Here is a 12,737-nt window from a genome sequence, read left to right as displayed (position 1 = left end):
CCTTTACTTGCTTTCGTTTATTTTTTTAGAATTGTTTAAATCTTTTTTCATAAAATTCCTGCCCTCTTTACCTTTACTCAAGTTTTGACTTACTTGCAATATTGTATGTGAACCCTTTCTATTTGAGCCCTTAATTGCCTACTTGATTATGTGAAGTCACAATATAACATGGCCGGGAACCACACTAGTGGATCTTGAGGGGTGCCTAACACCTTCCCCTCGAGATAATTTCTAGCCCTTATCCAAACTCTGGTTTTCCAACTCAAAAACCCTTAGTGTCCTAATGCACTTAATCATTAGGTGGCGACTCTTCAATTCCAAAAACCCAAATCCCAAAAGGGAATAGAGTTGTCCTCCCAAATGTCGTAAACCCGATTTCGCGAGAAAAAGGGGGCGTCGACAGCTGCGCCTTTTTGGCCTCAAGAGCGGCGACCTGATCATTTAAGTTTGAAACCTCTCCCTCAAGCTCCCCAACCCTCTCATCAAGCCTTGCCTCCCTAAGCACAGCCGCCTCCGCTTCACTCGCCCGTTCAGATCTGAGAACGCGGACGACCTCCTCCGATGCTGCCACTTTCGCCAAAGCCGCCATCCTGGCCTCCTCGGCCTTATCCAACTCCGCCGTCTTCTCGATCAACTCGTCATTCAATTCATTCGCCCTGGTCGAACTCTACTCAAGTTTAGCTCGCAGGGATGCCACTTGCGCCTGAAGATCTGCACACTCAGTCGCGACCCCCCTGCTCACCTCGAGCTCGTCCTCCTTGGCTATAAGCGCTCCCTTGATCTTGCTACATCTGCCGATGACTCTCATGAGCTCGTTGTCCTTCTGCTTTAGCTCGTCCCTGAGAGACTGAAAGTTACCATCCACGCCAAATCGAAGGCATATCTCGCGATACTTGGCACGATATTCTTTATACTTCAACTCCATCCTCTTGAAAATAGCCCTCTTCTTCTCCTCCCGGCACACACTCAACCTCCAAAATAAGGGTTTGATGAACAGGGAAAAAAGCAAAAAGAAGTCAGTAAAGACGGACAAAAGAAAGAGAACAAGGTACGAAAACTCGAAGAACCAAGAACTTTACCCGTAAAGCCATTCCAGATATGCCCAACGATAGAGCGGCATCATCAAACTTCCGTAAGGTCCTGTCCTCGGCGCTGGAGCAGAGAGGACCCAAAGAAGGGAACACGCTCTCCGTATTCTTCAATAAGTCACGGTCGAGGGGGACGACAATGTTGCGAGTAGTCCCCCCCGTCCTCACTTCCACCTGAGTGAAACCCTCATTGAACATTCGAATTTCTTCGGGGTCAATGTCAGAACCGGACTCATAACCATGTACGGCCACACTTTTCCCTCTCTCCTCGGCAGAGGCTGAACAGTTGCGAGCCGCTAGTTTCCTGGGGAAGGTACGTCAGCCTGCCCTGACGGCTACGGATCACTCCTCGAAATGACCTCCGCCACCTCTGATCGCACACCCCCTTCCACGGCAACCTCAGGCAAGGGAGCAATTTCTGCATCTGAAGGAGACGCAGTCTCTGTGTCCAAAGCTATGCCGCCCTTGGGTGTGCCCGTGGCCAGCTCGGGATCACCCCTTATTGGCTCTTCGTCTCCTGTTGTCTCGCCGCCAACTTCTACTCTTCGCCTTTTTAGCGGAACTACTTCCTCTTCATCCGGCAACAACTCGTCCACGAAGTGCAATATGGGAGAAGTCGGAGTCTCGCCGAAGGGCCTGCTGAGATCCGAGAAGAAGTAGCTATCTGAACGAACTGGCCTGCAGTCGCAGCGAGCAGAGATCCGGTTGATGCACCCGATTGACGAAAAGTGGGGGTGGGATCCCTCGCTCTTCTCGTAGTCCTCTGACCTGGAAGCAAATATAGGAGTAAAAACTAACCCACTATACGAAGAGAGCGAAGGAAGAGATCGAAATAAATAACTTACCGGTCGAAGAAGGTTTACGTCCAAACTTCTTGTTAAACGACGACCATTCGTGGATCCCCACCGTGTGGGGTAAAACTTGATTCACCTAGTCGCGAATGTCGGTGACCAATATAGGAGGATCCCTCTCGGCTGCATAAAAGAGGAAGAACGATTAAATCACCGGAGAGAGACAAAACAAGCAATCAGTTAGCAAAAAACACTTACGGGCGAAGTTCCACGCTTCAGGGAATCCACTGGGGTTCGCCACCACGTGCTCGATCTTGATGTAGAAGAAGTTGAACCAAAATCGACGATTTTACTTATTGTCCATTTTTACCACCAATCCCTTGGTCCCACGGTAGCGAAGATGTATCATCACACCCCTGTGAAATTGGCTCAAAAAGATGTAGCAGATGGCGGATGTAAATCCTGCGGTTGGCCAGCTCCGCATATTTTATCAACATAAGAAAGAGTTTGCAAATGTAGGGGGAGAGCTGGGACGGAAGATGCCGTAGTAGCGGCAGAATTCCTCCGTCAACGGGGGAAGAGGAACAGAATAACCCACTTGGAACGGGTACGCGTAAAATGCGTCGTACCCAGAACGATGAATATGGACTACGTCGTTCCCAGCTGGGACCAGGTCGATGTGGGCAGGGATGTTGTACCTGGCCCTAAGTTCGGCAAGATGGGTTGTGCCCATTTCGGACTTAACAGGCTCAGGCTCGTCCCAAGGTGACTTTGAGAAGTTCGACCTAGACCTATCATTACGAGGAACGATTTCCTCCACGGTGGGGAAGCGCTCATCCTCGACAGCGACAACAACATCATCGTCATGAGGAGGCATCATCACTCTTAGCGGAGTTGGTTCAGGAACCTCACCAAAGATAAGGGTTGTATCCACCATTTTTTGGTTAGTTGTGAATATAGAGGATACGAACTCAAAAGAGGCAGAAATAATAGGAATCACTCGAACTAGAAAGGAGAGTAAAAGTGCGAAAAACGTAAGCAATTGGAGCAGGAACACAGAAAGAAGAAGAAGAAGAAGAAGAAGAAGAAGAAGAAGAAGAAGAAGAAGAAAAGATGCAGGTTCAAAGATTGGAAAATGTAAAGGTTCACTCAAAGGATTTCCTCCCCTTATTTATAGAGAACACTGACGCTTGGATCGAGACGATTAACCGTCAAATGCACAAGAATCGAAATGACAGGGACACAAGAAGCGATGCAACACATCGGGAAGAGCGTAATGATGACGCATAAAACTGTGACGTCATTCTGAACCGACGTCATTAAGGGTGGTTCTCAGAATGCCACATCACCATCTCGGCCGCAATCCTCATCACTCGACCTCCCCATCCGAATTTCTCAAACTATGGCTAATGAAGTCCGCTCATCGAGGTCGACCAAAAGAAGACCTCAATAAACGGAGGGACTAACTGTATGGGTCAAAATTGAACTAGAGAAATTCGACACGCGGAGACGGTCATCATGAATGACATACAAAGGAATATAGGCAGTTTGGCCGAGGTCGATCAGTGATCAAAAGAACAAGCCGCTGAGTGGTTCATCAGGGCCGAGGTCGAGCCGCTTAGATAAAAGTATCGACTAGTATAGCTTTGGAACTTTCAGAGGGAATATCTAATAGAATATTCTTTCTATTTGTACCTTTTAGGATTCCTTGGGAATATCCCATATAAATAGTACGAGAGATAATGCAAAAGGCATGTAATATTTTATATGATAAGAACACTTTTGAAAAGTAAGCTCTCTAAATAATACAAAGGATAACTTTCTGGAGAGATTCGCCCCTTTTTGAATTATCTATTGTCATTTCCACCATATCTGAGAAAGTGCTCAACAGTCTCTTATCTTCTTGTCATTCATCATTGTCAAAAGGGGTAATCATTCACCTCATTCAATATTCGGTGAATCTTCCTCCTTATTTACATTTATTGTCATTTAATACATGATACTTCATACACACTATTATATTCGACACATTTATTGTTAGCATATTAATTCCGTTCCTCGCTGCTCATATCTTTTGTACTGACAACTCGAGATCTGAAGTTATTAGCTTTAAATAGGTTTAATCCTTTTAATAACTGATTAATTAGTTTATCCAAAGATTATATTTTTTGGTCAAACAATATTTGATGTCATGAGCAGTTCAAAGCAAAGTATAATTTTTCCACTAATAAACTGATTAGTTTTGAGTATTCTTCAAGCAAATTTTTTTTTTTGGGCAATAACTCGGACTATAATTAATCAATGTACTTTATTTTCTTGTTCCTCGACCAGCGCGCCAACACAAGGAAACAGATACAAAGAAATTCAAGAAAGAAAAGTTGTAAAAAGCTGGAATTCGTTTCAAAGTGTTAAATGATGGTATGTCCTAAATCTCAGTCTCGACTTAATAGCAAATATCACCTCAGGGAAGAGACAGTTAGCAAGATTCACAACTCACATGCTTCAAAGTGTGTAGTGTTTGTTGATCATGAAATCTTACCAAATATTTATTTATTTTTTATTGATTAAATCAGAAAATTATTATTTTTTAAATTATTTTGATTTTGACTCATAGAAGCTAATTTGAACTAGGGGTGTACATGGATCGAGTTGGTTCGGATTTTATCAAAACCAAATCAAACCAATTATACCGGTTGGATTGGTTCGATTTTGTCGGTTTTTTCGGGTTTTTTATTACATAAATACTATTTCAATCTTGCATTATTAAAGTTATAAATAAAATTTTGACAAGTGAATATATGTTTACTAAAATTAAAAAAAATAACAAACATATGATCTATTAAAGTTTATGGGAGAATTTTTTTTTTAGTAAAACATAACAGTTTATTTTCTTAGTCGTCTACAAATAATTGTTGGTTGATGTACGCCTTTAGGGTTATCAAATTTAATAATTAAACATAAAAATCAATACGATACCTAAATAATGATATGTTCTATGTAATTTTAGATTATCGAAATACCACTTCAAATTCGAAAACCATATAATAAATCATGACATATGAATATGAAAGAACAAAGAGATGATTGACGCATTTCAATAATACATAATAAGAAAGTGATACAATCTATTATTTAAAGTAAATAAAAATGAATGCACTTTATAGTTCTATTAAATATCCCACGAGAGGATCTCAAATATTTCTAGACATCTTTTAAATAAAATTCTATATAAAGTTTTAAAATTATATAATAATATGTCGGTTTGGTTCGAATTTTTTTTACTCAATACCAAACCAAATCAAACCAAACTTAGTCGGATTTTTTAATCGGTTTGGTGCGATTTTTCGGTTCGATTTATACACCCCTAATTTGAGCTACATAGTCAATGGATATTTGGTGCAACTGTTGCATTTTTATTAAGGGGTGTGAATGAAAAATGGAAGAGGCACCTCTTGGATTGCACTTCTTCATCTCACCCTTTCTTGTCTATAAATTTAGAGGTTTGGCCTCATATTTTAGAGATGGAAAATCTGAAATTTTCTCCTCTTTTTTCTACATTGTTGCATTATTTTTCAAAATAAATAAAGTGTCAAGTGTGATTTGCTCCGTTTGTTGAGTTCGCTGAAGTTCTGTAATTTCGATTGTTATTATTACAGAATAGTTTTTCCGTTCTATCCTGGGAGGAAGTAATCCATAACCTTGGGCAACAATGAGGGGATTAAATTCCTTAAGGACACACAAGTAACTTGTGGGCTCGGAATTATTTTACAATTTGTTTATTGAACTAACGTTGTTTGCTTCTCTGATTTACTGATTTTGAACACAGATTACCAACAAGCTTTAAGGAATTTAAGTTTTTATATATTCAACTTCTGTGTTCGTGAGAATTGGCGAATCTGCAAAATAGAGAATTTGGTCACTGTTCTGAAATTTGTCAAAGGATTGGAGAACAAGCGAGTACTAAATATAGTAAGGACACGCACACCATATGCTAGCCACGACTATTGCATGAAAGGAAAAACATTCCAAGAGCATGGAGATGTGTCCAGTACTTTTGGAAACAGGAAGCATGTACTGATAATTGTAATCGTTGCAATTATTTATTGATTCGGTGTGTTCACTTCATAATAGAATTACAATAAATTCACCGTCTGTCAATGTGATGAAATATATTTCATTGTAATGAAGTGTTCAAAGATAAGTGATGGACCGAAAATTAAGAAGGACATCATCTTGACTTCTACCATGTCTGAAGTTAAAGCATAAAAATATCAAAATGACGATGTTGAAAAAGATAGCAGAGAAAAGTGCATTCCCTTAGAGATAAATGGGTAGCAACAAACGTGGGTTCACAGTATGCATTAAAATTGAATTTGTTTTGGCAAATAATTTCAGCATTTGGGATATAAAAAGGTTGGAAATAATCCCTTCTATAAAACTTTGCTATGCAATAGAAAATTACATCTGAGGGCCATCTCAAAGGCATGAACCCAAAATCATTTTTATAGAATCTTCTTGTTGATTCTTGGTCCTAAGCGAGAACTGCAAGGTTTTATAATGATGTTGTCTACGCAGTCTGCGGGCTTGCGGCGTTGGGAAATTTTTTTCCCCTTGATGTCGAATAATAACAGTTGAGGAGGCTTTAAAATAAATAAATAAAAAATGAATGTTGTGATTTTCAATTACCCAACATGGACTATGTCATGACTTGTTAGCAATTTAAAGGCATAAATCATACTCCAAGAAGTTTAATTAGCCAAAAGCCTATGAGTAGGAACTTAACTGTTCCATTGTCAAAATCAAAAATTATAACTTTGACGTCTCTTCTTTGGCATTGGTCCAAGCAAGAAAAGGATTATGTATTCTGATTGGAGTGAACACGTGAAAAATCTGTTAGCTGCCATGGATGAAGGATCTGAAGCTTAGGTAAAAAATGAATTGTATCAGTAGAGAAGAGAAGAGAGGAAGCACTGTTCCATTGAATTAGAAAAGAGAAAATAACTGCCGTGTCTATTTAGCTAAGACAAGAGGCTATTTATATCTATTTCTAATTACTGACTAACTACTTTACTATCTAACTAACCAACAGAGTTGGTATTTACAATAATAATTAACCATAGTTAGTTATCAGCTTGACTATTTAACCCTTCAACACTCCCCCTCAAGCTGATGATTGATATACATTCTTCAACCCAAAGTTGCTTAACAAATGCTCACGTTGAGCCTTTCCAAGGCTCTTAGTTAGTAAGTCTGCCAATTGATCTTCAGTATGCACATATTCAGTTTTCAGCATTTCTTCACACAACTTTTCTCTTACAAAATGACAATCAATGTCAATATGCTTTGTTCTCTCATGAAATATTGGATTTGCAGCAATTTGGATTGCTGCTTTACTGTCACATACTAACTTCACTGGCAGACAGACTTTGACTCCCAGTTCTGCATATAATCCCACCAGCCAAGTAACCACTGCTGCACAGGAGGCCATACTTCTGAATTCTGCTTCAGCTGAGCTTCTGGAGACTGTGCTTTGCTTCTTGGACTTCCAAGATACTAGAGCATTTCCAAACTTCACCAGATACCCAGTTACTGATCTTCTTGTTTCCACGCAAGCTCCCCAATCAGAGTCACAGTAGGCAGTTAGACTCTTTATGTCTTGTGCAGGCATAAACTGCCCAAGACCAGGTGCTTGCTTTATGTACCTTACCACTCTTGATGCAGCCTCCATATGGGAAATCCAAGGACAATGCATGAACTGACTTAAGACTTGTACTGCAAAGGCAATGTCAGGTCAGGTCATAGTTAGGTATAGTAATTTCCCAACTAGTCTTTGATAAACACCAGGATCTCTTAGCACTTCATCAGCAGCAACATTTTCTTTCCTGAAAGATAGATCATATTCTACAGTGGTCAGCTTCTGATTGAGTTCCATAGGTGTGTTAACTGGCTTTGCTCCACTAAGACCTGTAGTAGAGAGCAGCTCTAGAGCATATTTCCTCTGACTCATTAGGATCCCCTTGCTAGACCTTGCAAATTCAATGCCTAGAAAGAACTTTAGTTCTCCCAGGTCCTTCATTTTGAACCTGCTTTGAAGATCTAACCTTGTGTCACATAGCAGCTTGTGATTGCTGCCAGTAATTAAGAGATCATCTACATATACAAGTATGATCACAATATCATCCCCAACTCTCCTAACAAATAGTGAGTAATCATAGTAACTCTGCTGAAATCCCATATGTACAAGCTCTTCTGTAAGTTTGAGATTCCACTGCCTGGGAGCTTGCTTGAGACCATACAGAGATTTTTGAAGTTTGCAGACCTTCTAAGACTCCCCCTGTCTAGCAAACCCTTCAGGCAACACCATATATACCTCTTCTTCTAAATCACCATTAAGAAAGGCATTATGGACATCCATCTGATAGATGTACCATTGTTTGGACGCAGCAACAGCAACAACAGATCTCACAGTGACCATCTTGGCCACTGGTGAGAAAGTTTCTCCATAGTGTAAGCCCTCCTTTTGACTGTACCCCTTAGCTACTAGTCGAGCCTTGAATCTCTCAACCTCATCTGTAGACTTATACTTGATCTTGAATACCCACTTACAACCAGCAGGGACCTTCCCAGGAGGTAGATCAACAACAGACCAAGTGTTATTTGCTTCTAGGGCCTGTAGCTCAAGCTTCATAGCTTCTATCCACTTAGGATCAGAGGCAGCCTCCTTGAAATTAGATGGTTCTGTGACTGCTAAATAGACTGAGACTGCCTGCCTGTATGAGAGGGAGAGATTGTTGTAATCTACATGTGCAGAGATAGGGAAGGTGCATTAGAGCCTTTAGTTTGTGTGACAAAGTCTTGTAGCCATATAGGAGGCTTGCTTGGCCTAGAAGACCTTCTACAGCCCATGAAAGGTTCAACACTAACAGCATCAGGAGCAATGGCTTCAGCAGGAGGTGAGGGAACATCAAGGCCAGCAGTTTGCTCAAGAGCACCATTTTGCTCAAAAGTATGATTATGCTCCTCCAGATCAGATGTTTGAGGCAGTGCAACATCTGAGAGATGGTTGACCTCTGAAGGCAAGGAAGGTGATGAAAAAGAAGCTGGTGCTGCAGCATCAGCTGTAGAATTTTCATAAACAACTGGAGAGAGCAAATCCAACACAGGGAATACAGGATTGCCATATGAACTCACATGTTTGAAGGGAAAGACATCTTCCTTGAATATGACATTTCTGCTCACCAGGAATGTTTTGGAGTGTAGTTCATACAGAAGGTAACCCTTTTGTGTTGAAGAATACCCCATAAGCACAGCAGGAACAGCTTTGGGTGAGAACTTGTCTAGTATTCTAGGAGTTGCAGCATAACATAGGCATCCAAAAATTCTCAAGTGGGACAAAGAAGGAGAGTGCAAATAAAGCATCTCAAATGGGGACTTATAGTCAATCACTTTGGAAGGAAGCCTATTCAGTATGTAAAAAGCTGTAGTAACACACTCACCCCAAAACTTTAAAGGAACATAGGCCTGAAATCTGAGTGCTCTTGCCATGTTAAGAATAGTTCTATGTTTCCTTTCTACCACTCCATTTTGTTGGGGTGTATACACACATGAGCTTTCATGAACTATACCAAGACTAGAATATAAATTTTTGAAATCAGTGCTGAAAAACTCACTTTCATTGTCAATTCTCAAGACTTTAACTGTGGTAGAGAATACATTTTGAACTTGAGCAAAAAAGTTCTTTAGAGCAACATAGGCTTCAGACTTAGAAGTTAAGAGAAATATCCAAGTATATCTACTATAGTCATCTACTAGAGTAACAAAGAATCTTTTTCCATCATGAGTAGGACATCTGTATGGTCCCCATATATCACAATGAATCAATTCAAACATAGATTGAGTACTACTAATCTCAAAAGGAGGTCTACTTTGCTTGGCTAGTGGACATACAGTACACTGTTGACTGTCATTGGTAGTCAACTTATTCAACTTGTCTACTCTTCTTATTACATCTAGGGGAGCATGTCCCAATCTCTTGTGCCATAAGTAGCTTGACCCTGCAAGAGAGGGGGCAGTAGAAGGGGCAGTAACTGCAGATGCACTCTTATTTGTCATTTGAGCTAAGAATTGTTCTGAAACACCTCATTTAAGCACATAAAGTCCATGTTCCTCTCTACCAATCCCCTTCACCTGACCACTGTAAAGATCCTGAAAAATACAGAAATCAGGAAAGAAGCCTACCATACACATTAGTTCCTTGGTGGGTTGTGAAACTGAGAGCAAGTTGAACTTAAAGTCTGGAATATAGAGTACATTAGAAATCTTCTGATTGTTCAACATAGATGTACTCCATGTGTGTGATATTTGCACTGCATTACCATTAGGAAGATGAACTATATTTTTCTCTGTTGTAGGAAGTGGCTTATGTGTTTGTAGTAACTCAAGTCTAGATGTCATGTGATTTGAGGCTCCAGTATCAATTATCCAATCACTATTGATACACTGGGACACAAAAGCATACACATGAGTTAGAATACCTGCAGCAGCTACTTTGCTAGATGAGCCAGAGCCTTCTGTACTTCCTTTGGAAAGCATTTGAACAATCTGCTAGTACTGCTCCTGAGTGAAAAATGGTTGTGTCTGTGTCATTTGTGGTGTTGTAGGATTAGCTGAAGTAACTCCCTTTTGATAATAAGATCCAGTGTTCAGTTGTTTTTCACAACTGATATGATCTTCCTCTGCTGCAAAGCTTGGATTTCCTGCAAAATTAGCATAAAGTCCAGGTGCACTTCCTTTTCTTTTAGACTTAAAATCAGGTGGATAGCCTATTAGCTTGAAGCAATTTTCTTTGGTGTGTCCTTTATAATGACAGTAGTCACACTGAACATTATTCTTTCTTTGTCTATAACCTTCACTGGTAACATTTGGACCTTTGTTCCCATATAGGGCAGTGCTCTCTAAGCCTTCTGCAAGCTGTGTAACCTGAGCCATGCTTGCTAGATTTCTTTGACTCTCTTGATCAACAAGAAGTGAATAAGACTTGTTGATAGTAGGCACTGGAGTCATCATCATAATTTGACTCCTGGATTGTGCATAAGAGTCATTCAAACCAGTGAGAAACTGCAACAGTCTTTGGGCCTCAAAGTGCTGAGCATATAGCTTGGACTCAGGACATGGACACCCTAGGCAAGGCATTAGAGCATCAAACTCATCCCACAAATCTCTCAATTTTGAGAAGTAATCTGCTACAGTCTTAGTTCCTTGAGTCAGATAATGCATTTCTCTATGAAGGAACAATACTCTAGAGCCATTTACTTTGTCGAACCTTTCTTTTAGATCTTCCCACACCTTATGAGCACTAGATGCATAAAGCACACTGCTCAACAAACCAGGTCTTACAGCATTCATTATCCATGACAACACAACAGCATTAACCTTTTCCCACAGATCATGAAGTTCTGGTTCGAATTTAGACTTTGGAAACCTTCCATCAACAAAACCTAACTTACTTTTACCTAACAAACCAATTCTCATAGCACGACTCCACAACATAGTTATCAGATCCAGTCAATTGAATAGAGACTAGAGAACTACCTGGCGTGTCGGTTGGTTGTAGGTACAGTGGGTGATTATGATCGATAGAAGGAAATGACGAACCAGAGCCAACAATTGATGTGCGAGCTGTGGTATTATCTTCCTCAGTGCCAATCGCCATTGTAGACTTCACTTTGAATATAGAAATTACAAACCCTAGCTTCAATTTTATGATTACTCTAAGACAATTTTGCACCTAAATTTTTTGCAGAAATTGAAGTAACCTAGAAGCTGAGTGTAGAAATCAGAAGAGAGAGCTGAGGCAGTGACGGTTCAGATCATTTCCAATGGCTCTGATACCATGTTAGCTGCCATGGATGAAGGATCTGAAGCTTAGGTAGAAAATGAATTGTATCAGTAGAGAAGAGAAGAGAGGAAGCACTGTTCCATTGAATTGGAAAAGAGAAAATAATTGTCGTGTCTATTTAGCTAAGACAAGAGGCTATTTATATCTATTTTTAATTACTGACTAACTACTTCACTAACTAACTAACCAACAGAGTTGGTATTTACAATAATAATTAACCATAGTTAGTTATCAGCTTGACTATTTAACCCTTCAACAAAATCTTCCCTTGCAAATATTTTGCATTGTACCATGCTTTGGCAGAATTTCCTACGATGATGTTTGGTGTCCAGAATTGGTTTCTTTTTCTTTAACTTTTTACCAAGAGTGATCTGTCTTTGAAAAGGATTGACACATATCAGAATATGCTTTGTAACACGTGGTTATTGTGTTGACAAGTGGAAGATTATTTTCAAGGTTGTAAGATATGAATTAGACTTATACTAAAACTTGAAAATAATTTTGAGATTATGAGTATAATATATGTAAAGATATTACATATGTTTGTTTGATAAAATAATATATCAAACTGTTGAAATGTTTGGGGTGCAATGGTTGAGTTGGAAGCCATTTCAAAAGAAAATTAAAAATACTTGTGATTTTTTACCCTTGTTTTGGAGACTAAAATCTGTGTGATTTTTTACTCGTTCGTTGAGATTAAAGTCTTTGTGACTTTCTACTCATTGTCGGAAATTAAAGTCTAAGTGACGTTGTAGACATGCGATTTTTGACCCTCCCCAATATTTTTTATATTTTAGCATGTAAATAGTCTAGGCCTAATATAGCTATTTAACCTAATTTTTACTCTTTTACGTTCTTTTAATACAAATATATATATATATATATATATATATATATATATATATATATATATATATATATATATATATATATATATATATATTATTTTAGTTATTCTGC

The 12,737-nt window shown here is 39.4% G+C and overlaps 1 protein-coding gene across 1 annotated transcript; it reads right to left on the bottom strand.

Annotated features, from left to right (window-relative positions):
* Positions 10,484-11,591, bottom strand: LOC109216356. The gene is made up of 2 exons (XM_019380506.1): positions 11,534-11,591; positions 10,484-11,391 (listed from the first exon to the last, which is right to left on the bottom strand). The coding sequence occupies exons 1-2, from the start codon at positions 11,589-11,591 to the stop codon at positions 10,484-10,486; spliced, it is 966 nt and encodes a 321-aa protein (XP_019236051.1).

Source organism: Nicotiana attenuata, chromosome 2 (genome assembly GCF_001879085.1).
Source record: "Nicotiana attenuata strain UT chromosome 2, NIATTr2, whole genome shotgun sequence".
Taxonomy (NCBI): Eukaryota; Viridiplantae; Streptophyta; class Magnoliopsida; order Solanales; family Solanaceae; genus Nicotiana; species Nicotiana attenuata.
This window is presented reverse-complemented; position numbering and strand designations above follow the sequence as displayed.